The sequence below is a fragment of the Micropterus dolomieu genome, linkage group LG20, assembly GCF_021292245.1.
Source record: "Micropterus dolomieu isolate WLL.071019.BEF.003 ecotype Adirondacks linkage group LG20, ASM2129224v1, whole genome shotgun sequence".
In the NCBI taxonomy this organism is placed as follows: domain Eukaryota; kingdom Metazoa; phylum Chordata; class Actinopteri; order Centrarchiformes; family Centrarchidae; genus Micropterus; species Micropterus dolomieu.
The window spans coordinates 17,606,826-17,633,793 of record NC_060169.1 but is presented as its reverse complement, the minus strand read 5'-3'; the positions used below and the strand labels follow the sequence as shown (position 1 = coordinate 17,633,793).

Below are 26,968 nucleotides of genomic sequence, written 5' to 3'. Positions count from 1 at the left end.
CACATGAAACTTCTTCAGCTACATGATTTTCTATAATATGTAGACTCCAAAACCTGGTGTAATAGTGAGGTGATTGTGGTGACTCCATCTGTTATTACCCATCTCTCTCGCACACACACACGCCATTTTATATGGGTTTGTTTCACATTCAAATGTCAAATGGCTATTTGAAGTCAATCCCCGATGATACTAAACCATTTTTCCCCTTTTCCTTTCCAGTTTTCTGTGTGATTGGATTAATTATGTGTCACTCACTTTACTAGAGGTCAGAAAACATACATTCCCGGTCATAAGTCATCAATCTATGTGACCGTGGAGATGAAAAGTCAAGCATGTCAGCCAGGAAGCTGGACAGAGTGGGATCAGTCCATTGATTTCAGGGCCAACCCAATCTCACCACAGCATGCTTCCCTGAGAACTGACATTATCCCTATGGGCTATGTACAGTGAGCTTTACACCTTAGATTTGTGGTGCATGAGCACATTAGCAGGACCTATAATAAAAAGTTATTTCAAATGCAGGGCAGGATAATTATCAAATTGGAAAGCATGTGTATATTGTACTTCAACTTCACCTTGAAATAAATGCATTTCCATGTGGATTCAATTATTTTCAATCAAGCTCACATATTTTATTTTTACCTCCACTCCAGTTTATACAGGTATACTTCCTCAAAGAAGAGATTCCACTGCACAAAATCTTCTTGTAAATGTGGTCTAATGCAGATCTTAAAAAGGGCCATTGAACTGAAATGGTTTGAGAATACTTATTATTGCAATTACTCATTATCACAATGATGTGATTATAAAGTAGCTAATGATAATGCGCTTAGACTAGGTTTGTCATATCTGATGCAATATGTAACAGAAGGCAAGGACAGACTGAGCAAGCTCACACCACAGACAGCCTGCTGGCTGCTGACGAACCACCATTATTGTAGCTATACTCCACTCCACTCTCCTAAATGGCTAATCTTTGTTGGATCTCACCCTTAATTGGTTAACAGTCTCCGCAGGGCAAGTGAAAGTGGTGCTATTTAAGGCTCCACCATGAAACAGCAACACTTTCATCTTGGCAATAACAGGCAACAATTATATTACCAGATTCGAAACTGAACCTTCTATCTACCCACTAATCAAAAACGCAGCCCATCTGTTGTGCTGTCTCTTTTGAAACGCCTGTTTATCTGCAGCCTGTATGATAACTGAGTCTGGACACTAATTAACTGCTAAATAGACCGCAATTAGATGTTATTTCTATTAAATTCTGCAGGGGAAAAAAAGTAAGGAGCAGAAAAACAATAAGCATTTTTATGTGTACTCCAACTGTACCAGGCACCGACGGAGCAGCATCACTCTCCTTCAATGTCTCTCTCTCTCTCTCTCTCTCTCGCCCTCTCTCTCTCTCTGACACACGCGCACCCGCGTCCGTGCGCACGTGCATCAATATAACCTTACATGCACGCGCGTGCGCGCTCCTGCTCTCTCTCTCTCTCTCTCTCTCTCTATCACGCACATTCAGACTGGCAGGCAGACCAGTCACACACACACACACACACACACACACACACTTTCCCTTAGCTGTGCTTTTGTGTTTTGTCAGAATTAATGAGAAAAGTTCCCTTGCCCTAGGGGTAATTAGTGTCCTTGGAGTTAAATAAGCTAATACTTAGACACCTCTGGCACAAGCAATTATGTTTGTGTATTGAATAATTGATTCAAAGAGGGGGGAAGGGCTGCTAATCAGATCTGAGCATAATGAATTGATTTAATTAACAGGGGAATCCGAGGGTCTCTGGAAACTGCGCGCATTTATTCAGTAGCAGCAGAGGCGAGCGCGGCACATAAACTGGGAGAGAGGCGGCGTGAGTTTGCTTTTAGCAGTTGTCAGATTTGCAATTGGGATTGTTTGACTATAGTTGCTGTTTCGGAGCAAATCAGAACGAGAAAGAGAGAATATTACCAGCGAGAGGAGCTCAGCCGTTCAGTCTGAGCGTCTGTTCCGTCCGCGTGTGTACAGTTAACAGATAGGCGACACTAGATTTATATCGCTTTTCATTGTTTTGCCTTTTTTTCGCATGGAATTTATCAAGAGCAACCAACGCGGTTTGATCGCTATTTATTTGCGTTACAGTTCAGTCCGGATTGGGGGATCTCGCCGCGTATATCACCGTATTCCGTGTGTGAATTATTATTGATAGGAGGGAGAGAGAGAAAAAAAAAACGTGTGCAGACGGCAATTCATCTTTCCAGGGTTTTGATTTATCGAGGCGTAGTCTAGTCAACCGCGCGTTTCAAAGCCATTTCCAGGAGAAGCTCTGAGCAGACCGAGCGGTGCAGCCTGCTGGAGCCGAGGACGGATCGCCCGGGGAAGGACTCCTCGTTCCTCAGGACGATGGTGTTGGACAAGGAAGAGGGTGAGTAACATCTTCGACCGTGGGATGCTATAACCTGGGGAGTAACACGGAAAACTACGGCTATTTTACACGTCAAGTGTTCCCCGTCGCCCCGGACCCTGCGCACCCAGCCTGCGTTTTATTTTGGCTTTTTCCTAACCCCATGTAGTCCGTGTTTCCGCGAAGAAGCCTGAATGCTGTGCCTGCTTTCTGTGCCACGAAGTTGAGGTGCGCTTACACAAATAGCCTGCCATACTGCAGTTCAGTGTGGAGGAGTTGCATGCTCATTTAGACCAGATTTGTCTGTAGTGTTTTGATGTGTAACCCGGAGTTTGAGGATACTCCACAGACGCTGCAGTGCATGTGGCTCGTCGTTTCTTTCCTCCTCTTAAGTGCTTTTTGCGTCTGTGAAGTTAGCGAGGCAGCCTTTGACATCACCACGGGATGGGAGATGACAGCAAAGTGCTTTTAACTTGATTGCAAATTATGGATAGCGCCGCGCAACGTTCACTCACTTTCCATCCAAATAGGCCTACTTGCTTTACTTATCTATTTCAATGTATTTAGGTTAATGGGTGAGGCAATCTAATTAATTTAAATTTAAGTCAAACTCGCCTCTAATGACGTCCCATTTTGGATTAAACTGATGTTGAGATGTGCAGTGCATTCGTCACTTTCAGGTCTAAATGGTGCTCTCTGTATGTGCATTTAAATACATTTATCCAACATGATTATTCAGATGGAGACTATATGGAGTACTAGATGCTTTAGAAGTTATTCTCTGATGTTGTTCTTTTTTTCTGACACTAAAAGAGTGTTTTGAGGGTTGTTTTGCTCACACAAAATAAACCACCTGCTGACATACACAATGACAACCTGCACTCACCATAAAACACGTTTTTCGGTGTTATTTCTCAAAGTACAGTATATAGCTTTTGTACATTTGAGTTCATCCAGGGTCCCTCCTTCTCCAAAAGTAATGGATGCATTTGTAACCCATTATTTATGTTTGAAAATGGATATTTCATATCTCTTAGCAGAGCATCCTTTCACTTACACGTCTAAAAAACCAATAAAAGGTTTGCGGCAGAGACATAAATTGGTCTGTCTGGCTGAATCCATGTTGTGCTGCAAATGTATCTAAATTAACTCAACTGTAAATTGTCTCCTCTGGATGTCTGTCTCACTAAAAGTTCCCTATATGATTCATGATTCAGATTGCTTTTAACAGTTATTGGCTAAGCAATATGGTAAATGTACAAGGTGATGCAAATGGCATTAGTGGGAAAGGATGCACAGGAGCATGTAATGCAGTCAATACTACATTAACTACTGATGCCCAATTACAGAACCAGGGAGAGTGGCTTTTAGGAGCATTAGGACTTGCAGAAAAGCTGAGATCACCTGCTGCTCATTGCCTAAAAGCTTCACCCTTTATTTGCTGGTCCCGACCATCAGCTCCAGCATTTTGGCCAGGTTGTCAACAGAGCTGCTTGGATCTGGTCTCTTTCATTGTGGTGCCTCTTAGCGTTTATTGCCTCTCAAGTTATAGGCTTGTCAATTCAAACCTTCTTGTCTAATGTATCCACTTAGTGCCTGCACAAATAAATGTGTGTTTACGCGAGAAGGAGGTGTGGGTCGGTGTTTTGGGTGGGCACATGGGTGTATGTGTATGATTACTGTCTGTTTCTGTTGATTGATTCACTATTATGCCCCTTTGCGTTTGTGTGTGTGTGCGCGTTCTGCTTAAGTGTTCATATTTCAGTCCTTATGTGGCCTATAAAACAGATCATGAGTGTGTCTGGTCTCGTGTTCAAAGCCTGCGATCCTACTTGGCAGCACAGTAATGCTGCTGCTTGTTTGGCAGACTGTTTTTGAACTCTGACTTCTCTTTGAAAAGCCTGCAACAATTTGTGCTACAAAAGCAATAACCAGAAATGAATCTCTGTGGCCCCCTTATCTTAGCTCCATTGAGAGAATCTGCCTGTAACAAATCACTCCCCACTGTATCAGTCTATGAAGAGTCAAAAATGTAACACAACATTTCAGACAGACTGCCGTCAGTTGTCTAACTTCCATCACAACTTACATGGATCAAACCCAAAATATGTCTCAGGTTAGTTTCATGTGGTATGTAGCCACCTGCCCATATTGTCTGTCTTGTCCATCACAAGTTACACACACGTCGTAAACTAATTACCATATTCTAAGATGATGCAGTTGCTAACTTGTAATACACACTGTCTGGTACAGCATAGAGTCTGAGAGCACGGAGGACTGTAAAGGCAACACAGGCACTGCTCTGTGAAATGACTCAATATGCAGGTCATAGTTAGTAAAGCATAGCATCACATGTACCCATTCTGCGTCAACATTTTATTTCACCCTATATGATATGAAGGTTCCAATTTGCGTCTAATTTGAGTGTAAAAAGCAACTCGTTTATTTTCTCTCCTTCTTCTCACCAACCGCAGGAGAAGAAAGTGGGTCCACACTGAAGTCATATTTTTGCTGGGCATTTACACAACTACAGCACACTCATCACAGACCTCAGCAGAAGAGAAATCCTCCAGCTACTGATACATTTCTGGTTACCTTTGCTTGTTAATTTATGACCCTGTTATCATCCTGTCCAGTGAAATTTGTACATTCATAAAGCATGTGATTGAAAAGCAATGCTTCATATGAATACAGACTGGTAATCTGTCGGCTGCTGTAATAAAACTTGGGCTTCAGGCTCCGATTTTTATTTTGAAATAATACGAATTGCTTCATTCTTTAACGGTGTTACCATGGTAATACTGTCTTGTAGCGGTGTTATATTGATTTAGAAAGTGGACAGTAATATTTCTTTTCTGTTATTTGGTTTCTGAGGGTTGATTTCTAATTTCCAGTTGGAGATTACTTTTATATGTTCTTTAAGTCTTTTCACTTTTCCAAAGGAATGCAATTTGCACCCCTGTATTTGCTATTTTCTCAGCTTATTGGTTTGCTCTTACTTCAAAATTAAACTTGCCCATTTCAAATATTGAAATTACGTCTGGTTTTTGTGCTCTGGGCTCTGAACAATATTACAAACACATTGCTTCGTTTGATATTTCTTAAGTCACTACCATATTTTTTTTGTATTACAGGCACCTGCCTCACCTTTGCAGTACTTTTCCATTTTTGTCTTAAACATAGATTGTCAAAGAGACAAGTGTGTAACCAGTACACAGATTATGCAGGTAAATCTCCCTTTTTATTTGCATACACATAACAAAACAGTACCAAAACATGCAGTATGAATCTTCCCTGATACAGATGTAATCCATCCATATCATACTAAAGATGTTGTCATTATTCAGTTTAGCCAGGCTCAAATTAACACAAAATCACATTTACACCGTTTACAGCTGCGAGTGTTTAATTCCATCTAATCTGTTTCTGATCTTACAAACGCAGAATTCCCACTGGAGACAATTTCATCTGTCACCACTACTACACCTCTAGATCCATATCAGTCCTGATTGTTTCACATCTACGAGTGCTCGAGATGTATATCATTTTCCATAATTTTAGTGGAATTCAAAGCAACTGAATCGAGACTTAAGAGACAGTGTTAGCGAGCGCGCCCACCTACCTTCGATGTAAATGGCTGCACTCATCAGTGTGGCACACAAACTCAATTATGCACTCTTGAGCTGTAAGAGCATTGCTTTTATTAGGCCACATGCTAGTCATGTTATCATACAAATTCAAAAAAAACATAATCTGGCTACCACATGCATCACTGGGAACGGTCGATCCCTGATGTGTTGTCCAAAGTCTTAACCTCTGTTGTTATTCACTCCAAATGATTTTTTTTTCAATGCCAAGAAGAATTTCTGGTATGTTGTTGTGTCATGTGTAAGAATAGTGAAGGCTGCAGACATATAAGGGCCACATTGAAAATCATATGAATAACTCTAAGGGCATATACACATCAGTCCAAATGTTACAATGAAATCTTTTATAAAATCCACAAAGAAGCTGACAAGTTGAGATTAATCGTTTCTTTAAAAAACCTTGGAGAAATAATGTCTTCTATCAAGCTCTAGGACAAATGCAGAGATGCACAGAAGTAATGTTGATGTTGTATGCGCTCAAAACTATCCTCACCGGCAGAAAATAAACCCCAAAAAATTCATCTATAGTTGTGCAGGTGTAAAAATATTACCATATTTACCAACAACATATTAATCTAACCCTGTACACAGGAAAAGCGGTTGATGATAGATGGATGGATGGATATGAATCTAGTTCTAATGACTATGACCCACCAAGTATATGTATTGTCAGTTATTCATGTTTGAACATGTTGGAAGCATGTCGAACTGCCGCTTGTCACTGCAAAGCTAACTCTCTCGAGCTGCTTTTGCCTGCACGCATGTCGATGGGAACATACATCGATGCCTCCATAAACACACACGTGCACACTTCCTGCAACATGTCATTCACATAAAGTTCTTTATTCACCTGTTTACCTATTGTGCTCTCTGTTCTGACACATTCTGATGCACTCTGTAAAGCTTATTCTTTCTCCTTCATTCTGTCATCATAGGCTTAGTGAAGACGACAAGAAAGATGGGAAAGTGGAATGACATGCAGCAAAGTTCTTGAGACGAGCAAATGTCAAAACTACAATGTCACCAGCTGTGGTTGTTTGGCATCTGAGTGCACGTGTCAAGACGCCCAAAAAATGTTACAGAATAAAACGTTTAATATTCTACCTGCAGTAATAAACCACTTATACTTACTATAGTGCATTATTCATGTGTGAACTAAATCTCGAATCATAATTGCATGGATGTCTGTTAGTGCTTTCGTTCTTAATGCAAGAAGATATGCTATTATTCATTCAGTGTTGAAGAGGTCTTGTTTAACTCCTCCTGAAACAGTCCCTTGATGCATATTTGTGTAAACGAAATATGCATATGTATATACGCATGTATGTTTGTGTGTATTATGGCCTGACTGATAGTGGATTTTTAAAGCCGACACCAATATCAATATTTGGGGAGTTTAAAAAAATATGATACGATATATCGACGATATATCACACATAATCTAACAATCAATCTTATGAAAATGGATTCCTTAGATTATTTTTTTTAATTGTGACCACGTTACATACTGAGCAGGACATTTTATAGCTGAAAAATAAACATGTCAGTGCTCTCAGGTTGAAATCTCTTGTAACACATTGGCCGACATCTACACAAATACCAATATATCTGCAATAAGTTAATAAGCAATTTGTCAGTGTGGTGGTAATATGTGTGTGTTTGTGCCGGCACTATCTTGTTTTTGTTGGGGAGTAGGGAACCACATGTAAACTACGCCGAGTTTAGGGGTTTAGATGAGGGTAAAAAGTGTTTTATGAAAATGACACCGTTTCATCAGGTTCTCATGGAATTTCCTCTATTAGAGGCAAACATGTGGAGTGATGTTACTTTCCAAGGTGGCAACACATGTGGGAGCAGTGGTTGACGATTTTCACATACATCCATGTGCTTGTAAGTGGTGTGAATCAGGTGTTGATTGGCTTGATTAGCACTGGTCTATGCTAAACAAGGGTCTAGTGACACCAGCAGATATACAATACTGTAGTATTGTAATAATACAGTTGTAGAATTCAGCCTGCTGAATTCTCTCTGTAGTGCATACATCACAGTACCAGCAGGAATTCTTGCCGATGCCATTTTCCCATCGCTAAAGCCCTGATCATTGTTGCTGAGTGTTTTTAATTTGTTTTTGGCCCTGTCTATGTGAGTATGTGGCTCTGAGGATGTCAGTGTTGATTGGTCAGTGAAAGGGACTTTGTTCTTGATGGGTGTAAGGAGCAGCACCGCCCCTAGGGGCTGCTAGCCGGGCTGTTAGACTTTCAGCCGTCTTTCACTGTAAATGTCTATTGTATTCCCATTACAGTATTCAGTTTTTCGCAGGTTTACTGTCAATAAGTAGGTTTGACCTTAAGTAAGAGTTTACGGACAGATATTTATATTTCTCTATTTCTAATCCATTTTCCTTCTTCTTACCTGCATTCCAGCTGGTGGGCTTTTGTAGGCCTTTAACAGTTCTTCTTTTTTTAAACGCACGATAACACAATATGTAGTTCTAATCCAACTTAAAATGATCTTTACTTGGCTTTTTTTGTGGCAAAAACAAAATGTCACATGCATTTATTTAGGGTCAAACGCAACACAATTAAGAGCCTCCTAAGAGCTGCTTTTAGAGAAACAAAGAAGGAAGGAGACTTCACACTTTCTTATGATATTACAGTTATCTTGTTGGTAAATAGAAAAGCCTGGGGTGCCTTCTCTTAAATAAGAGCCAACTTGCTGAGAACTAATCTCTTACTGGATGACCTTCAGTAAATCAAATCTTAAATAGCTAATTAAAGTCTGTGATTAACGGGAGGGGGGGTAGCTCTTCCCCTCTTAAAGCTAGTAGATTAGGTTTGGGATATTGAGGTTTGTGATTTAATCAATGTTTAACTATGATGTTTTCAACTACAAATTCAGAGGTAAATGACAGCCACCATCCACACACATTCCCACTGAACTAAGCATCAACTGAAACTTGTTTCTAAGACCTTAGACCCCTCCCCATTCCAATCACACCGCTCTCATTTAATTTTATTTTATTTGACCAGTTCTCTCTAGTTGAAGTGCCATTTGATTTTAGCCAGTAACGAGAATCACTCCTTGAGGAAAAGGAGGGTCGATATATTATGAGGTAATATAAAAGTGTTCATTAAAAGCAAGCCATCTTCATAATGAAACATCAAACGTCATCTACAATATGCCTCTCTTTTGAGATTTAGGATAGGCTGTACTACATGAGACAGCTTAGTTTACCATCCCACGACATCATGGAGACCTCTTCCCTAACTGCACCCAACCAACCTCCCTCATTATTTACCCCATCAGGTGTGGGAGAAGGTGCTTGAATGACATTAGAGGCTTGTGCTGCCAAATAACTGCCCCCTGTGGGGAATTTGCATTATTCAAGATTAAAGAGCGTCACACAGTGCACCACAGTATGGTGTTCCTTCTTCCCCTCCATTTTCGACACACTGAGGACCCTGAATGGCACACCTGTCTCCTGGCATATCCTTTGAAATAATAAGTGTGCAGTAATTGCTGGAGAGTGGGGAAGATTTTGTACATCACTTCCTGACCTCATGAGTGACACAAACTTTAGAGGGCTACATTTATTCCTCTCCAAATGCATTTTTAATGTGGACTAAAAGTGTTTGTGCATTATTCTGTTCCGGATGGCGGAAGGTGGCTGTGACAGGTCTAATGGTTTGATGTTTTATTTTATTTTATTTTTTGCCAGGAATCATGAAGTGGCAGATACGATTGCCTCGTCTATCAAAGTTTAAAAGCATAACGCATGAGAATAGATGTATTTTTCTCAAATGCAGACAAAAAAATGGAGTTAATCTCACACCTACTGAACGAGGATTTAAGATGGAGATGCATTCACCTTCTCGGTTATTGACAGCTTGCATTTAAATGAACAATGGTAAAATGTCAGATTTAACTAAACACCTCAGACCAACAGCAGACAAAACATTACGCCCCACATTTGACTGGCTAGATGCAATATCAAATGTCCTCTTGTGGGTTTATAAGGGGTAACCCTCCATGATAAAACCACAAATGTTTGTGTCTTTTCTCCTGCTCCTCATTCATCTTATTCCCACACTCATTTTCTTGCCCCATCTCCCCCTCTCTCACACTGTTTCTGCTGTTGACAGCTTACCTTGCAGAGCTCTAATCTCACCCCACTACTGAGCGACCAAGTGTTGGAACAAGTCGCCTTCTGTAATAATTTGGAAACTCTGCCAGTTTGGTGTCTTAAAAAAAAAAAAAAGCAGCAATGAATTTAATTAGAAAGCTGTTGCATATCTCTGTGATACATTTCTTTTAATTAACCCCATGTGAATAAATTAAAAATAATAGGGGGTTGAAAAGTGTGGAAAAACACCCTAATGAAGTTTTCTGTTAATTGGGATGGAGTCTGCTGCCAAACCACAGTGAGCAGTGAGCACCAGGAGCTAACAATGCCTTCTGTAAGCCTCAGAAAAGGGCCCAGGGCCTTCGTGCTGACTTCAAGTGTAAGAAATGCACCTCTGACGTGATGGAAATGACCGTGGACTGGGAGAAAAGGCAGTCCTGTTCCAGGCTGCTCTGCTGAGACTCCCCATGCCGCGCTTGAAGCTCGGCCAGTGTTATTGCAGCCCTAATGCGGCTGACTCATTTGGAGCGGATCAGGAGTAATTATGGTAGGGAAAGTGGCTGCCGACCGTGGGGGTCAGGACACTTGTAACATGTGAAAAGAGCAATTATTCCTGGAGACAAAACCCTCCCTTATCCTGGGCTGTACCAGGGTCAATGCAAGGGACGGCTGTGCTCTGTTTCACTGGGGCTTATTAGCCACTGCAAGCTGCAAAGTTTGGGAGAGTGCATCTTGTTAATGAACAGTCCCCTCCTCATCCACACCAGCCCTGTCTGCTCTCTCTACCACTTACTGTGGGTGTTAATTATGTCATAATCATAGCATGCATACAGTCCCAGAAATCACCTCACAGACCCCAGTATTCATACACAACCATCTGGAAATGTAGCATGCAGTACAGTAACACAGAAGGCTCTTACAGCGAAACTATAAGAAAAAATAATAATAATAAAAGTAATATTGACTTGGGCCTTGTAAGAAAACTACCTTATTTAAGAGAGACTGTGTTTCTGTGAGCTTTTCTCTGTGAGTTCATGCATATCTTTTCTTGCACTCATTGCATATGCTCCAGCTAAGGACAGGAACATGAATCACACAGTGAATCAGTGGTCTTTATTTTGCTTATCATTCAGAAAGCACTCATCAGACTGCTTTCAACCGGCATGTGTATTCCAGCTGATATTATTACCAGATGTCTTGTATTTTGTCTTGGCAATAGAGAAACGTGTCTATGGGCTCAATTACAGCGATGACGGAAGCTGAATGAAAGAGGCTGATTCATGCACACAATGGCAAGACATCTGCATGAGATCCCTATTAACCTTAAAGGCAAACACCTTGGCCTGAGGACAAATTTTATTTGGGATTGCCATGGCCACAGCATTTACATTGGTGGCTGAAAAATAAAAGTCGGGGTTAAATCAGCCCCTGTTGCTTCTAAACTGCAGACTTGATGATAGTTTTTGGAATAAAATAACAACATTGTATTTTTTCGATGTTCTATATTGTTTTATCTCTTATAGGAGTGATGATATGATATAATACAAAAATACTATTTGGCTAGATTTATTTAAGATGATTTATTCAGTCATGCAGGGTTGATGTGCAATGATTTGGTAACCTTATACAGCAGTTTATAGATTCATCAAAGGCCATTAGTGTCCAGTTGATGTCTTGTGCAGGAGTGGTTTGAATTAAATGATGGTGGTGGTGGTGGTAGTGGTGGTGATGATGATGATGTGATGATGATGATGATGATGATGATGATGATGATGATGATGATGATGATGATGATGATGATGATGATGATGATGATGATGATGGTGGTGATGATGATGACAAATGCACTTGTTTCAGCTAAATGCAATCATTTGCTAGTGTAGTATCTAATTTCCCTGAGCATCCCAGTCTGTGTATTCACCATGCTGGTGGCTAACACTCTGTTATTTGCTGCAGCTGGGAGTTGGAATTATAGGGGCCCCTGAGAGGAGGCCCACCCAGGGCCAGCTTCCACCTCCTTGAAAGCCCACCTCCCTCCCCATGTGTCAGGAAGGCTGAGTGATTCTCATCAAGATCCTTTACCTCCCAGTGAACCAGCAAAGTCTGCCTCTCACCATGGTGTCAGTGCTTTTAATTGATCAAAAGACATTTTATAAAAACACAGAATCAGATGTAACTGTCCCTTCTGCCATTAAGGTTGAGTGCCTGTGAGAGCAGCTGTTCCACTGGGATCATGTGTATAGTAGTGTAGTGAAGGACGCCGTGAATTTGTTGCCTTACAGTTTTGTTGTATGCAAGTGATACTATAACTGAAATAATTAATCAATTAGTAGAATATTAAAATTATTAAAATTATTTATTTTAGTAGTTGGTTAATCAGCTCAGTCATTTATCAAGCAAACATTTGCTGAATCCATTTTTTCAAATGTTCATCATTGCAAAATGTGATCGGTGGAGCTGCAATGATTAGTCGATTAACCTACAGAAAAGTAATTAGCAACTGTTTTGATAAGCGATTAATAATTTTAGTCACTTATGAAGCAAAGATATCAAACATTTCCTGGTTCCAGCCTCTCATATTTCAGGATTTGAAGCTTTTCTCTGTCATATATGACAGTAAACTGAATATCTTTTGATTTTGGAATCAAACAATCAATTAATCCAGAAAATAATCAGCAGAATAATCGATCATGAAAATAAGGGCCTGTTGTGGGCCTACGTATGAGACAGAAGAAATACAGACACACATGGCAGTGCAGAATTTAGCAAGTGATGTGAATTATTATTATTTCCTGGTTTTGCACCCACACCAGTTGTTGCCAAGGCAAAAGCCAATCTTCTTTTAGTCCGCATGACATGACATAGCATGGCTGATGGCTCACTGACTCATAGGAAACCTACATTACTGTAAGCGGCATAATATCCAAGCACCTGCTAAATTGTTTTAAAAATAGCAGCCATTTTAGTGATAATGATAGGAAAAGGGGGGAACTGAGCAAATCATCGTTCTTTTCACGCACTCTTGTCCAATCTGAAGAAACTGTGGGCCTTGCCACGTCTATGTGACAATTGTATTTCTCTAATTTCAAACATTTCCTTGAGTGCTCCAAACAGCGTAGTTTCTTATAAAATCTTAAATATAAGAAAAAAGGTTAGCAGACTGATGGGATTTCTTTGATAGCTGTAAAGACGGAAGTGTAAATGGGGTAACACAGAAATCGGATTTTATCTCTATAATGGAAAATACATGCTCTGACAGACTGCTTGGGCTGAGAAAAACTAACTGTACATATTCTTGAAAGATAAAATCTTAAAGAAAGTAGATGGATGGAAGAAGGGAGAGATGACAGACCTTTTCACACAGTACTAATAGCAAATTAAATTCCTTCTCAGGAAGGATATTTGGCAGGGCAAGTGCTGTCTCTCCACTTTGAGGGGTAAAATGTTGGAGAATGAATCGTGATGTGGACAGGCATGCTTTTGGTGACATCAAATGACACTGGAAGGTCAGTGGCACTTGTATCTGTTAAATGGATTGGATTAAGTGGAGGCTGCCTCCTAGTATGCTGCTTCCTTTCATAATGCAGCTTTTCTTTCTGGGAGGTGGCAAGCATGGGGGGGTTCTGTTGTACTCCACAGTTTCACATAGCACTGGGAGGGGTGACAGGTGCAAGAAAATGTATCATGGCATTAAGGGAATTGAAAAGACATTTACTTTACACACTTTTTCCCCTGTCACTGCTCTTTGTTTAGTGGGTTTGAGCTAGTGCTTGCTACACTACTATTAAAGCTGTTTTTCCAGAGGCTTCTTTAGTAGAAGACATCAAACCCATGTTTGTTCCCTGCTATGGCTTCCAGAAAGAGGCATCAGTTGAATGTGCAAACTAGTTTCCTGGCAGACATTAGACATTCTTCCATTGAGACATCTCTCTTGCAGTCAAGCCTGAAGGACCAGGACATATGCAAGAAGATATGAATGTCAGACTAACTGCAAACACAGAACCTAGGTCGCCCTATGACACAGAGAGTGTTGTCACTTTGATGATTCTGAGCTGGGTTTTAAGCAAAACCGGGGTGTGCATCCCGGGTGAGCAGCATATGGTAATTCCAGGGTAGGTTAAGCTTTGGCCTTTTCAAAGGTGATGTAAAACACACACATGATGTTTAAGGAGTGTATGGCGGGTGGTGGTCTCAACCAATTAGGAGTAGTTCTCTGGAGGTGGAGGAACGACATTTTTGTGTAATTAGTTCTGTTATTTAAAACAAAGATATTGAGAAGAATAACTAATTAGGTGTCATAAAAGGCAAGTTAAAGGTTTTTTGTGATCCCAGAGGGAATTGCAGCAACTCCTTTCTTTTTCTTTGCACAAGCTCTAAAGCACACACATGTACACAGGCATGGACATACACAAGCATTTTCTCTCTCCTCATTAAGAATGTTTTTAGTTCTGTAGAAGTCTGTCAGGCGAGCACTGTTGGCGTACCTGCAGAGAGCTCCCCTAACAAGCCATGAAATGCAAGTAGAAGAGTCCGCCCTTAGTCAGTGTGGCTTGAATTTGAAGCTTTTTAGCTTCATTTACACTGAACATTGGTATTTATAGCAGGTTTTGTGATCCTAATGTGCCAGCTTCAAGGGGCCTGTTTTGGGGAGGCAGGGAGGTGAGGGAGCTGGAGGGCAGGCAGAACACTAATTGATGGCTCCCATCACCAGCACTGAACCAATAAGCCTCCCCTTTCCACTTCTGATAAAGAAATAAGATGGCTCAACACCACCAGAGCACTTACTGACATATAAACCAAAGCCATAAATTTGACTAACAAGCACTCCTATTTCTTTCACCTCTTTTTTAAAAGGGGAAATGCTAATTATATTACATTCACAGCATTATTGATGTGTGGATGGCCAAAAATTCCAGAGCAAATCTGGATCCAATAAGGTACTTTGCAAGTCCATTTAGGCATGCCGATATGAGTGTGTGTGTGTGTGTGTGTGTGTGTGAGAGACCGAAAGAGAGAGAGAAAATATGCTTTTCTATTCCAAAGAAGTCCTTTGAAAAGTAGTAGAAGGTTTCTGTGAAAGAGAACGAACTTGACAGGCTTTAGCAGTGAAAAACAGTGCCAGAGTGAAGCAGTCCCTTGTTACCAGCTGAGGTTGTGTTTATCACCGAGCAAACCACAGAAGTTACTGTAAAATGGCAGCTAACTACAGAATGACCCCATTCACACTTAACATTACACTGCAGCAGTTGTGCATACTTTTCTGCTAAAGAAATGAAAATAAAAACTCAATCTGCTCTGGACAAGTGCAACGGTAAAACAGCGATATTTCAAATAAAACTCATAACGTTGGGCCTTTATAGATACCCACACAACGCTGGCCTAACCCCCTGCGATGCAGAGTGTCCAGTTTTTTTTTTTGAAAGAGAGAGAGAGAGAAATGTGTTTTGAAAGTAGAGTGGCAAGTGGCGTCCACTGTGTGTTCTTTTAGGCGGATCAATAGCTCAGTGTGTGAGAGAGTGTCTTAAGAGCTGTTGTCTTGTGCTTTCAGCTGTGGCAGACCTGTTAGTGCTACAGAGGGGAGCTGCACACCCCTGCCTCTGTACCACCAGTGGCCTGAGGGGGGCTTTTAGTCCAAACACAAATGTCAACCACACATAGACTATTAGTGTTTAGTGCAGTTATTAAATGGACTTTATTTGTCCTTTAGGAGGCTAAAAGGCGCGCTTAAAGGGGACCTGCGTGACAGCAGGGCAATTTGCGAGTTTGGTAACTTAGGCTCGCTCGTTGCAGACACATGAGTACAGATAAGTGTAAAAGGAGGAAAGGCTGTAATGCTCTGAGTAGGGAACACTGTATGTGTGTTTGTGGTTTGTGTGCGCAAATGTGTGTGTGTGTGTTTGAGTCTGTATGAAACACAGAGAGTGAGTGTATGCTAAAAGGCACTTAGGCCATAACATATCTCACTGGGGTCTGGTAGCAGCGTTTTTGTGGTCAGAGGCTTTTTAAAAGGTTAATGTTAATCTATACCAAACAAAGCCCATGAGGAGCTTTTACAGCTGTGGACAGTTGAGTGAAATGGGCTTTGATGAAATGGTAGGTAACTAACGCACTACACAGCTCGCTGTAAATACCACAATAAGCAAAATAATCATTGTGTCTTTTATCGTCTGAAATACATTAGACGTCCCCTTCCTTTGGTACCTGCTGCAAGTGATCATGTAACTTTTGTATTACAGCATGTTTTTAGTGGAACAAGTAAGTCAGGGCTTTGTAGTCCAATGTGACCTGTGTGCCTATCTACATGGAAGAATGTTTTCTTTAATGCATATGAAGCAGGTAGGCAGTGTGCTGTGGCCGCGCGCGAGGCCAGGCTTAGACGCCTCGAGAAGCAGCCGGCTTATCAAAAAGAGAACATGAAAAGTCACTCGTGTTCCTGGGCCGTAAATCACGCATGGCTGTTTGTCTCCTTATCACTACAGGTGTGCCGATGCTCTCCGTCCAGCCCAAAGGGAAACAGAAGGGGTGTGCTGGCTGCAATCGCAAGATTAAAGACCGCTACCTGCTCAAGGCCCTGGACAAATACTGGCATGAGGACTGTCTCAAATGTGCCTGCTGTGACTGCCGCCTGGGGGAGGTGGGCTCCACCCTCTATACGAAAGCCAACCTCATCCTCTGTCGCAGGGACTACCTGAGGCAAGAAAGACGCACAATCACCTCTCTCCACTCACAACAAACACAAAAGCCATGCCATTCCAAGAGCTGTGAGACATGAAAGGATCACAAAGGTTTTTTACCTCCTGGTACCGTTTGCTTTGGTTTCTCAGTGTGTGTTTCCCGTGGCTCCCATTCACAGAAACATAGCTAGAATCACAGCTAAAATCAATGTAAATTATGCACAGATTCCTCAGTGTTAGAACAACATCACGGCAAAACCTAGTACATCGAGAGTTTGTTGTCATATTCTTCTACAGCATGCATACAGCAGAATGTAACATTTTGGGATGCTTCACCACAAGCACATTGCATTTCAGGAGTAACGCATCTTCTTATTTTGTCATTTTTGTATCACTGCGTCTAGAATACAAAATGCATAGTCACAGTTTAAATGTAAAGTAAGCAGTGGGTTTATACTTGGTTGTTTTCAAAGCATACTTAACATTTAACATCTGGCATTGTTGACGTGCAAGAAATTTCTAATTGGAACCTGTCTAACTTAGACTGGTGCTATTGATTGTTGGCATGAAATGCAATATTATTCAATTTTAATAACAATTGTATTATACATTAAAAACCTAGTTAAACAGTCTCATGGTGACAACCACTATGAATACTTACTAAAGGTGTCAGTAAGTACAAAACTTATGTATGTACAAAAATATTGATTTGTCAATGTAATATTTCTACAGTGTTAGATGTTCTTTGTTGTCAGTCTTGTTTTGACTGACTTGATTTGTTTGACTTTATAGGGATATTTATACCAACATGATGTTAAGTTTAAACCACTACATTTTTGTGTTTGCAGTGTTCTTATATAATATTTTCATCTTTTTCTCTGTGTTGGACACAGAGGGCTTCTGTCATGGAGTTGACTGTCTCTCACTTGTACCAGAGCTGTAGGCTGTTGCTTCATCACTGTCTTTGGCTCTGTATCACCCCCCTTCAGATGCCCCTGCCATCTGCTTGTTAAATTAAACATGACCATTTCCTGGGCATTAAGTCACATTCCCAATGAGATCCTACCATTTATCTGAGGGGGAATCCCCGTGGGGCCGACTTAGGGATGGATGCTGGTGCCCTAGCCCCCCCCCCCCCCCTAAAACCCCCTGTCCTGTGCTGTCCTCCCCCTTTCCCTTTCCCTTTCTCCATCTCCCTACTTGTCTCTTCACTCTTTCACTAATACTGCCAGCTGATTGGTACCTCATAGGTTTGAATAACTTCTTTCTAACTTAAAAAAAAATCTAATTCTAAATTCTAAAATCCAAAGCACAGAGAACCTTAATCAACTTGGTTCTCTTCCTACCTCACTCATGGATCTCCATGACATCTCACTTATATCTCAGCTCTTCCTCTGACCTGGAAGAAGCCCGCAGCCCACTTGAGATGCGCTTAGGGACGTTATGTTGAGATAGGCCATTACCATCCATCAGTTTCCACCCACAGTTAATGCTTTTAAGATGCAGTGAGAGGTCCACTAAAACCTGATGTTGCCCCCAGAAGGGGCAGATGGTGTAGATGAGGTAATAATAAATGGGCAAATGGCCAAGAGAAGGCAAAAATTATGAAGCTCAGAGTTTCACTTGGTAAAATATGTCTGCTGAAAGGACACCAACCTCAGCCCCCAAGCCATAAGTGCCTAACTTGCACTGGGAAGGCAGACGGAAAAGCTTTCTCGCACATTAGACCAGAAAGATGTAGAGGTCAGAGAAGGGATGAAAAACTGAGAGTGACATATGAAATCAAGAGTTAGGAATACTAAAATATGACTAAAAAGAAAAGAGGAGGAGAGAGCTGTCTGTGCTCCTCTATTGCCCTGGATTGCCTAATGAAATCCATCCCACTCGCCTGCTCTTCAGCCTGCGACAAATGCAGAACACTTAATGGCTAGAGATGCTTGAGATGAATTCTATTATGGAACAAATTAAAAACCTTGCCTTGCATATAAGAGGGGGGCAGTTTGAGAGACCAGAGTATTTGAAAGTAGGTGATGCAGTCTCCATCCGGTTTCCTTTTCATTCCTTCTTTTCTGTGTAATAAGACGAAGGCTCTCCTCACCTGCAGTAATGAAGTTAAATCTGCACACTGAATTAGCCTTCTGCACTTCATTAAAGACAGGCGGGTGGATCAAACACACTTTGGTTATTTCCCAGGGTTTGGAACCCTGCCATGCTCACATTAATTATTATAGGAGCTCCATCTGTGATTGTCCTTCAGTGGCATTAGCAACTTATTGAATGCACTCACGCTATCCAGAATCTGCCCACTTCAACACACACAAACACTAAAATGCACCTATACCTTAAACAGCGTCCTTCACTGCCCACTAATCTATTGCACCAACAGAAAGTCCTGATATTCACTTCCCTGTATCAAGATAATGTTTTTTAGGGGGGGGGGGGGGGCAACTTGGCCACACTCTTTCATTATAAATGAGGATAATAGATTGATTAGACATTTCCTTTATGTCTAGTGCCCAGGATGGTACGACTTCACCAGAGGGTTGACAATCTAGTCATGGTGTGATCATCAGGACTTGAAGCCTGAAATCATTTAATCTTCTATTTCGTATATTAGAGAGGACATAATAGTCATCCACTTATCAAAATGGAGTATAATTAACTGTAAGAGGAAAACGTTTTCAAGATAATGAACATTATAAGTTATCCACAAACTGGTGGAAGAGCAGGGGGGAAGATGATAGCCCCATCTGGATGTGACTGTTTTTCAAATCTATCCTCTTTTTACTACTTTTGCAAGTAAAACAATTGCTCTCCTCCCATAACAGTTGCTCTCCCTCGGTGGGCAAGAGAGATCTGAACAGGAAAGGTTTACACTTTCAAAAAGACGCAACTGTTGTGGGAGGGTCAGAACATGCGATGCATGCATTAACAGCTTTCCCTTTTATGAAATCTGACAAACCCAGTGCAGGCCGGGAAGTCTCAAAGAGCTCAGAGAACAGGTAGAAAACTTCAAGAGCCACAGCCCAATCTGAGGGAAGCAATACAGAGAGGCAGATGATGTACTGTAGGAGATTTAAGGGTTTGAAGTTAGCAGAGCTGCAAGTTGTAAGAACTAAAGAAGACCCTCTTTTCTCTAAAGAGCCATTGTAATAACTCAATAACACAGAGGAAGGAGAGCGGAGCGTCGTTGCATTCCTGCCACCCAACTCTGCTCCAAACAAACCACGTCAGCACACAAAGTAAAATGTTTAGCTGCTAAATGAGAGCTCTTTAAAGGGGTACAGAGCATAGCAGTACTCGTGTGATGACGACTATAGGAGGCAGGTATTAGGCAGGTTAAACATGTTATATAATGCATTTAAGAGCTGAGAATGATATTGATTATTTCCAGACTTCAAAATTAGCTACTAAATCAGCTACTAAAATATAATATATAAATAATGTTTACTTTCTAGAAAGAACATTAAATACTATTCATAGTATTTTTATTCAACAGAGCAGCAGACCTGAAAAAATACTACTACTCTATTATGAACTCTTAGAGCTGAAACAGTTTGTCAGTGAATCAATTAGTTGATAAATACAAAATAAAATGGCGATGATTATAATAAGTTAATTGTTGCAAGTCATTTTCAGGCATAATATTATAATATCTCAAATATAATAATTGGCCATTCAGTTGGTTGGACACAAAGAAGACATTAGAAGGTGTCACCTTGGGCTCTGTGAAATTATAATTGACATATTTTACTATACCACTATAATTACTGCTATAGATGCAGCCCTACTAACTGTTGTGTCATATAATCTCAACACAGATGATGAAATTTGAAAGTTCCTAAAAACACACCCTCCAATCCAATAAATAGTCAGCCTGCTTTCACTTTATACAAATCCATGCCAGAATGTCTCACAGGTTGTGGGGAACTATCCAGATCAGCACTTCTAACCCTCTAACCCATTTAAATAAACCACAGAGGCATCTATTTTAAAAGAGGACTTTTTGTGCTTCAAACCTTGTTACCATGTTGTTGATTGATCGACAAAACCTGATGAGCTCCATGTATTCTGAGCAGCTCTGAACAATACTCTTTTTTTCCAGAAACTCACCATTCACACTGTATTTAAGTAGAAATGCTGAAAAACTGTGTTGTTGAAATTTTTTTCACTTTCCTTCTGTGAATATTGATTTATTTAATCCTAATGACCAGGGAAATTGAAGTGCATGAGCCACTGCACTCCTACAATACAGGACATGTGTCAGAACAATACGTGGGAATTCTGCAGAAAATAGTCTATTAAAAAAAATACGTCTTTTGTGCCTTCACAGAACTTATGTTCTGTGAAGGCACTGTTTCAATGCTGTGGAGCATATCGAGTTTATAGAGAGAACAAAAGACTGAAGCATTTGTATTAACAAAGTTATATATATATATATATACATATATATTTGTATATATACATACACACACACACACACACACACACACACAAGATACTGTACATGTGGTGTATGGTTTCTTAATCTCTTGATCACAGTCAGGTGAAACACAGTCTTCGATGGCTACTTGGCCAATCCTTACATTTGGCTTGTGTAGATCACATTAGCTTTAGTATCGTCCATACTCTAGCACAAGATAAAATGATTGTGCTTCATCTATTTTACCTACTTCTTAACTTTTGTGGTAATATGTTGCATTCTTTCAGTTGACATGAGATCCTGTCCTCCCTTTACATTTGCCTCATGGTCATGTGTTGGTGTGAAACACTCATTGCTTGCTATGCGCAGCTCCACTTCAGCTGTTACTCGTGAGACCGCTGCTGCGGTTGTTCAACTCCGGTTGCTTTTAGCTTCATAGGAGCAGGAAGACAAGAGTGTAATGTGTTTGAACAGTTCTCTCTGGCTGTAATCTCGTCTCAGCACGAGGAGCCCAATTAAGCTGTATGTTGATGCCGCGTTACAACCCAGACACATCAATTGTTGGCTGAAGAACTGTGTGAATGGGATGCGCTCTTTCTTACACTCTTGTAAGAAACTCTTCATGTAATGGTAGAGATGAAGATGAAGTCCATAATAGTTAATCATAAAGTGGATAAGGAAATCAGGTTGGCATGGAAAAAGTGGATCTCTTCATGACTTGAATATTCAGAGGGACCAGTGTCAGTTAAGAGAACATGCCACAGTGCTTTAACTTAATTTTTACTGTAATTGTGTTTAGAAGGTGCAAAGCCTTTTTGTTCTATTAGCAGAAACTTTTGACTATTTTTTAAAGGTACTACCAACTAATTTCTAAAGATATCTGCCTGCAGAGTTTGATGTGGAAGATATGGGTGTTTACCAGGAGGGACCTTCTGCAGGCTCTTTGTTATTATATTATATTCAAAGTCTCGAAAAAGCCCCTCCATAACCAAGGTAGTTTGCAGTCCCCTTTAAAATGTCTTATCCTTTCTCCAAAACAAGGGAGAGAATTCGAATTTGATCTGTGTTTTTTTTGGAAATTTTCAGTATATTTGCACTCATTTTTTTAAAGGAAAAACATTATTTTTCTATTTTAGTAGTAATATTTTTATTTTCCTAGATTTATGAAGTCGATCAAAACATCCTAGATAGTAAAGTTAAAATGCAGCATACCTAGAAAGCTGGGGTTGAATATATGTAAACAGCTCTGCAGAGTTGACATGCTGAAAAAAAAGAATAAAAGGGTGGAAAGAGGTTATACCCACAGTGTTTGGATTATTGGTTTGTAGAGAATATAGATACCACTGAAAGGTAAACACGAGCCACAGGTGTCACACTCTGCTTTGACTGAAGGTGGAACTTAGTGTCGGCAGCAAGCAGGGCTCCCCCGCCAGGCGTTTTCACAACCTGTATGTATCAAGTGAGCACCATGTCCGGAGCCCAGCAGGGTGTAATGGAGATGGGTTAGAATAATCCTACCAGCTGTTATAGGTGTGTGCATGTCACTCTGTAAGTGGCCGAGGCTTTCCTGGTTCTTTCACAGCCTCGGCTCCCTGAGGGAGAGAAAAAGACATCACTGTGTGGCCCTTAAGTCCAGTATAGCGCTCAGGTCTGGTGAAACCTGGAGCAGAGCCTGCCACTTGTGTGTGAGGCAGTGGGTTGTATCCAAAGGGGACAGCCTTGGTTAGTGAATAGTAAACAAAAAGGGGAAATAATTAGCCTTCATTTCCTGTTACAAACCCAAGAAATCAGGGTCGCCAGTATGTGTTTGCTGGAAAACCTAAATACTGTAATGGAAACAAGACCAATTTCTGGAGCACTGATATTTTTGGATCAATACTGAATGTGTATACTGAAAAGGAAAAACAGCTATTAATAAGGTCTCTGTAGGGGGGAAAACAATGTATTTGTGTTACAGAGTGCCCAATGAGTGGCTGATGTCTACTGTATGAGAACATGTAGTATTTACTGAAAAGTAACTGGTTGTAACAATGTCTCTATTTAACACTGTGCGAATCTCTCTCATGGAACATAACAACCTTTCTTCCTCTGTTTCTGTCTCACCTGCTCCTGTGGGGCAGTGGCCCCTTATTAGAAGCAGGGCTGCTGGATAGACATTTTCTTTAACAAGGTGAAAGCAACTGAATGGGACTAGCATAAACGAGGCAGAATATCAACACTGTGACTCCTCTGTCTGAGCCCTACATGTTTGGGGAAAAGTGTTTAACATACTGTTGGATTGGCAATCTGCTGTTGCCTTATCCCCTCTTGCAAAGCTGTGAAACAGCCCCTTCTCCTCCCGCAGAAAATATAAATCTATCCGTGCTTCAGAATCTCCAAATTAAACATAGGGGTAGGCGCTTGGAAAATGAAAATGTAAATCTGACTAGGAAAAGCATTTGAGGTTCCTTTGCTTTGAGGAGAAAAGAGACACCAGTGCCTCCTTGCTCTGTTTGTGACCTGTATCATTTGGCTCCTATCTAATAGGCCTAAACAAGCAGCAGCGAGGTTTGAGCAGTGAAGTCTGTTCACTGTGAAACATTTAGTTAACTCTTCAAGGTTATATCTCCCGTCACTGTCTCAGGCTCCTCTCTGAATGAAAGCAGACGATAGAGAAAGACATAGAGAGAGAGAAGAGATTGAGCCTGAATCCTTGTAACAGAAATCTTTTGAACTTGAGACTACATTATAGAATGTAGCCTCTTGTGTAAAAATCCAGCTGGCTTTGGTTGGAGATAGACTCATTAGGTATTTTAGTTATGAAAGAAGAAAACTTTCAACAATTCAAATGCTTTGCTTCAGATCTGTGTTCATTGCTTTTGTAACGTGCAAGGGGGAAATTCTTTGAAGAAGGAGATTAAAACCATGTGATCATTTTAATTAGATCATTAGCCGAGAATTAAGATCTATGTTTGTGACTCTCATTAACAAAAATACCAAGTGGGTGCCAAGAAAGATTTGTGCATTACATTCAATGTATTTCCATTTTGCCCTATTTTCCCTATCATTGCAGCATTTTTTCTGCTATTGTTCTAGCTGTCAGTACGTTTTTGTTTGCTCCTTTATTGCATCAAGGTAAAGGGAGGGAGGGTTAATCTCTGTCTGTGCTCTGTGTCTTTCAGGCTCTTTGGTACAACGGGGAACTGTGCAGCCTGCAGTAAACTGATCCCAGCCTTTGAAATGGTGATGAGAGCCAGAGATAATGTTTACCATTTGGACTGTTTTGCCTGTCAGCTTTGTAACCAGAGGTAAGAATGGGGATCTTAACTGCACAACAACATCGCCTTTAAAAAATAAAAACATAAATGGAGTGTTAAAATAGCCAATAGCTTAAGCTTAGCTTATTAGAAGCTGCGGAAAAAACTGCGGAAAAAACTCTCTTAATGTACAACAGGTTTTTGTCTTATTATATTACTATAAACCGCTGAACACGTCTGTAAAAACTACATCGTCCTTCTTGTATTGCATTTCTAATGCTATACTAATTACTTTCTTTTGTGTCACGCTGCCAGTAGTTTGTCCTTGTTTATGGCTATCACTATCTTTTAAAAATGAGCCCGTTCTTATGTGTGCAATGAGCTACAAAAGTCCTCCAGAGGTTCAATTCAATTAAATTTTTTATAAATAGTGCCACCTCCTAACAAAAGTTATCTCATTGTACTTTTCATATAGTGCAGGTCTAGACCGTACTCTTTCTAATAAGAGCACAGTACAGGTGTGGTGCTGTATAAGGGAGAACAGACCTACACATGTGTGAAATGGTGTCTCCTTAATGATATGAACCATTATGAAATTGGAGTGAGCACAAAGCCTATGGTATGATACAGATAGAATATGACGTACCCAAATATTGCTTTTTCCCATTAATATACTGTCAGTAATGGCACCACTCTGGGAGCTGAACGTCCTTTGCATGCTTGTCAGGGGTGCTGTGACCCTGTTCCTCCACACAGCACAAGCCCATTAACCTTCTGCAGGCCAGATTCAGTTACCATAGTGAACACCTGCTGTAAGGGAATTATGACTGCAGTCTCTCTTCTCAGCTGGCAGACATGAAGCCGGGTCTCATCTGGCACAGTATTGCCATGGCTGTTTAACCAGCCTGGCTCATTACTAAAGCCAAGCTATGCTCAGCTATATTCTTATCTTCACTCCCCTTCAGTCACATTATGGAGCTGTTGCCACTGTGTCACACAAACAAACAGCAGCATAGAGAGGAACATCAGCAGGGCAGGCCGTTCTGTGTTATTTTCACTCTTCAATTGACTTTGAGACTTCAGTAGAAAAACATTCTTGAGCACTGGAACCAAACTGGTGTGTTTAAAAGCTAACCCTGTGGCAGAGTTTCCTTGGAAACTCTTGTGGTGCCAGTGCCTTTTTGCCAGGCTGAGGAGAGCTGACCTGCCATTGATTCAGTGCCAGTGCTCGTGTCCGCTTGCTTTAAAATTATCTACTTGAAGCCACACATTTATGAGGGCCATCAAAACAGGCTTTGAATCTGACGAGGCACAGTGTCAGCATGCGTCAGGCAAAATGTCTGGAACCAAATGTGTGCAATCAAACAGAATCATCATTACCTGCTGATCTTAGCTGCAACATTTTCACTGCCAGAGCAGAGCAGGGTCAGCCAGTCAACACACACACACACACACACACACACCAATTTGTCATAACGCCAACAATAATCGTCTTTGTGTTTTTAACAAGTTCTGCCCTTTGTTTGTTCTTCTCTGCCAACAGGTTTTGCGTGGGGGACAAGTTTTTCCTAAAAAACAACATGATTTTGTGTCAAATGGACTATGAGGAGGGCCAGCTGAATGGGAGCTTTGAGACACAGGTTCAATAGTTGGAACCTTGTGGCAGCAACAGTCGGCTCCACACTTCTCACACGAGATGGATGTTCTGCTGCACTTGGAAAAAGACAAGCGTCTGTCTGCTTGCCTGCAATACTTTTTAAGACCCCTTTATCAGTCCTTAAGGACTCTATTGTAAATGTTCAACTTTTTGCCCCTCCCACACCCCAACACTGAGCAGTTACAAATTTTGATGTACAGTTGTGCCTGCTTAGCTGAGCACTGTATTGCTTGTATGTTTTGTGAAATTTGTTTCCGGTTTGTTTTATTTTCCTTTTAGAAAAGGTTCATTGGAGGGTATGTACAGTCTGTTTTCTCTGTATATATAAACTGGAACATTTATTTTATGAAATGTAATGCAATTTTATTACTAGTGTGAATTAAAGATTCTTAAATGTTCATAGTGAGTTTTTTTCTCTTGTACCAAGACCAAAGTTGTTGGAGGAGGTTGGCCCATGTGTTCACGTGTAATCATGTCTCCAAAAACTGCGATGATATAAAAGCCTTGCGAGGGAAAATATATTTAAAGTCTTTCCTCAAAACATGATGCAACAAAACAAGTTTTATTACATTTTACAGAGTTCTGATGGAATTAGAAATACTGTTTAAAATGAACTAAATAAGATTTTATTTGGAATAAAAGAATGCTTCGACCAAACTGTGTTGTTGTGAACATGCAGGTGTCATGAAAGGGAGCAAGTTACGCTGAGCTGCTCTCTGTGATTCAGGCTTCACTAATTGCCGTCTGATTATGAGGGCGAATTGGCCTGGAAATGAAATGCAACAGCAAATAAATTAGAGGGAAAATAAATG

The 26,968-nt window shown here is 40.7% G+C and overlaps 1 protein-coding gene across 1 annotated transcript; it reads left to right on the top strand.

Moving 5' to 3' along the window:
- Nucleotides 1-1,742: 1,742 nt before the first annotated feature.
- On the top strand, nt 1,743-26,535 carry lmo1 (LIM domain only 1). Its single transcript, XM_046032735.1, has 4 exons — nt 1,743-2,417; nt 16,646-16,859; nt 24,425-24,550; nt 26,043-26,535. The coding sequence occupies exons 1-4, from the start codon at nt 2,396-2,398 to the stop codon at nt 26,146-26,148; spliced, it is 468 nt and encodes a 155-aa protein (XP_045888691.1). The 5' UTR covers nt 1,743-2,395; the 3' UTR covers nt 26,149-26,535.
- The last annotated feature ends 433 nt before the right edge of the window (nt 26,536-26,968 follow it).

What these genes read in the sequence shown, in the direction of transcription:
- lmo1 (XM_046032735.1), top strand. Translation starts at nt 2,396, where the DNA reads ATGGTGTTGGACAAGGAAGAGG. An exon ending in GGTGTTGGACAAGGAAGAGG is followed by an intron (nt 2,418 to 16,645) that starts GTGAGTAACATC and finishes TTATCACTACAG; the next exon opens with GTGTGCCGATGCTCTCCGTC. An exon ending in TGTCGCAGGGACTACCTGAG is followed by an intron (nt 16,860 to 24,424) that starts GCAAGAAAGACG and finishes TGTGTCTTTCAG; the next exon opens with GCTCTTTGGTACAACGGGGA.